The 1,328-nt window shown below is 59.9% G+C and overlaps 1 protein-coding gene across 1 annotated transcript; it reads left to right on the top strand.

Annotated features, from left to right (window-relative positions):
* Positions 1–621: 621 nt before the first annotated feature.
* Positions 622–1,152, top strand: H257_19239 (hypothetical protein; the record flags this gene model as incomplete). The annotated part of the gene is made up of 1 exon (XM_009848386.1): positions 622–1,152. A coding segment is annotated over one exon (529 nt), but the record flags the coding sequence as incomplete, so codon positions are not given.
* Between the last annotated feature and the right edge of the window lie 176 nt (positions 1,153–1,328).

Consider the following 1,328-nt stretch of genomic DNA (forward strand, 5'->3'; position numbering starts at 1 on the left):
CGACGAAGCGCAAAAGCCACCTCAACGACTTGGACCTGCTCCGGAACTCGGAGGAAGGCGCCCAAGAGTTCGTGGAAATCATCGGGGGCAGCGTCGACGCTGTTCTGGGCCAGCTCGCCAAGCGGTGCCCGTCCGGCGCACTGCGCCACAAAGCAGTGCGCTCTCTCGAGTCCATTGCCGAGACCACCGTGATCAAGAAGATCGTCGACTCGAGCCCCCCCAAGAACCGCATTGACATTGTGTTCATCAGGCGTCGGAAGCGGCGTTGTTCTTCAATGACATGCAACGACTGACCGACGAAATGTTTACCGGGGACACGTTCACCCAGTACCTCCCTCTCTTTAACGTATGGGCGGTACACGTGCCGTCGGTGGAATCGGGTATTGGCGTGGGCGGCAAACCTCGCAACACTGCCTTTGAACTGTTTCGCGACGGCACCGAGCTGCGCGCCGTGTACCCCAACAAGCAGCAATACGCCCGCGACGTGTGCAAAACGGTGGGGGAGTTCGCGTGCGACTTTCCGTCGTTGATCGGGAACGATGCGTTCTATGGGGGCCTCGGGGGGGAGTTCGTAATCGCGACGAGCTCGGTCACGTCGGGCATGGTGGTGCTGCGCCACGAGATGGGCCACAACTTTGGCAAAGTTGGCGAAGAGTACGACGGGGGATATGTGTACACCGGCGCCAACTCGGCCACGTCGATCAATGCGGCACCGTGGACGCATTGGTTGACTAACCCTGATGTGATCCGCGAGGAGAAGGCCGTCCAGCGGTTCCAAAAGCACATCTGGTACGATCTCCAGAAAGGCTCGTACCAGATCAAGTTCAAGTCGAACGGCGCGTTCAAGCGATGGTACATCCAGCTGTCCGTGTCCGGCGCCGACACGAACGATGCGCTTTCGATCACGTTGAACGGCGAGCCGCTGCCGTGGACCACCAAGGGCGTCAAGGACCGCTCGTTTTACTCGTGGCGCAGCTCGGACGCGGGGTTCTCTGCCGGCGACCACGTGCTCAACATCACCGCGGGCGGGTCGTTCGACAGCCCGATCATCAAGCAGCTATGTAACGCCGTGATCTATGAATACGCCGGTGAAGACGAGTTCAAGCTCGACGACAACGACCACATCGGGTTCTACCCCACGTGGGACATCAAGAAGCGCCTCTCGTACCGCCCCGACAACGAAAAGTGCCTCATGCGCAACATGACGTCGCCCCAGTTTTGCGCGCCGTGCCAGGAAAACATGTGGCTGCAGTTCCTGACGCGCATTTCCTTATCGAAGACGTCGTTGTGACTGGTAAGGACGTCGCGCTCAAGCTCATCCCGCTGGG

Source organism: Aphanomyces astaci (genome assembly GCF_000520075.1).
Source record: "Aphanomyces astaci strain APO3 unplaced genomic scaffold supercont1.427, whole genome shotgun sequence".
Lineage (NCBI taxonomy): Eukaryota > Oomycota > Saprolegniomycetes > Saprolegniales > Verrucalvaceae > Aphanomyces > Aphanomyces astaci.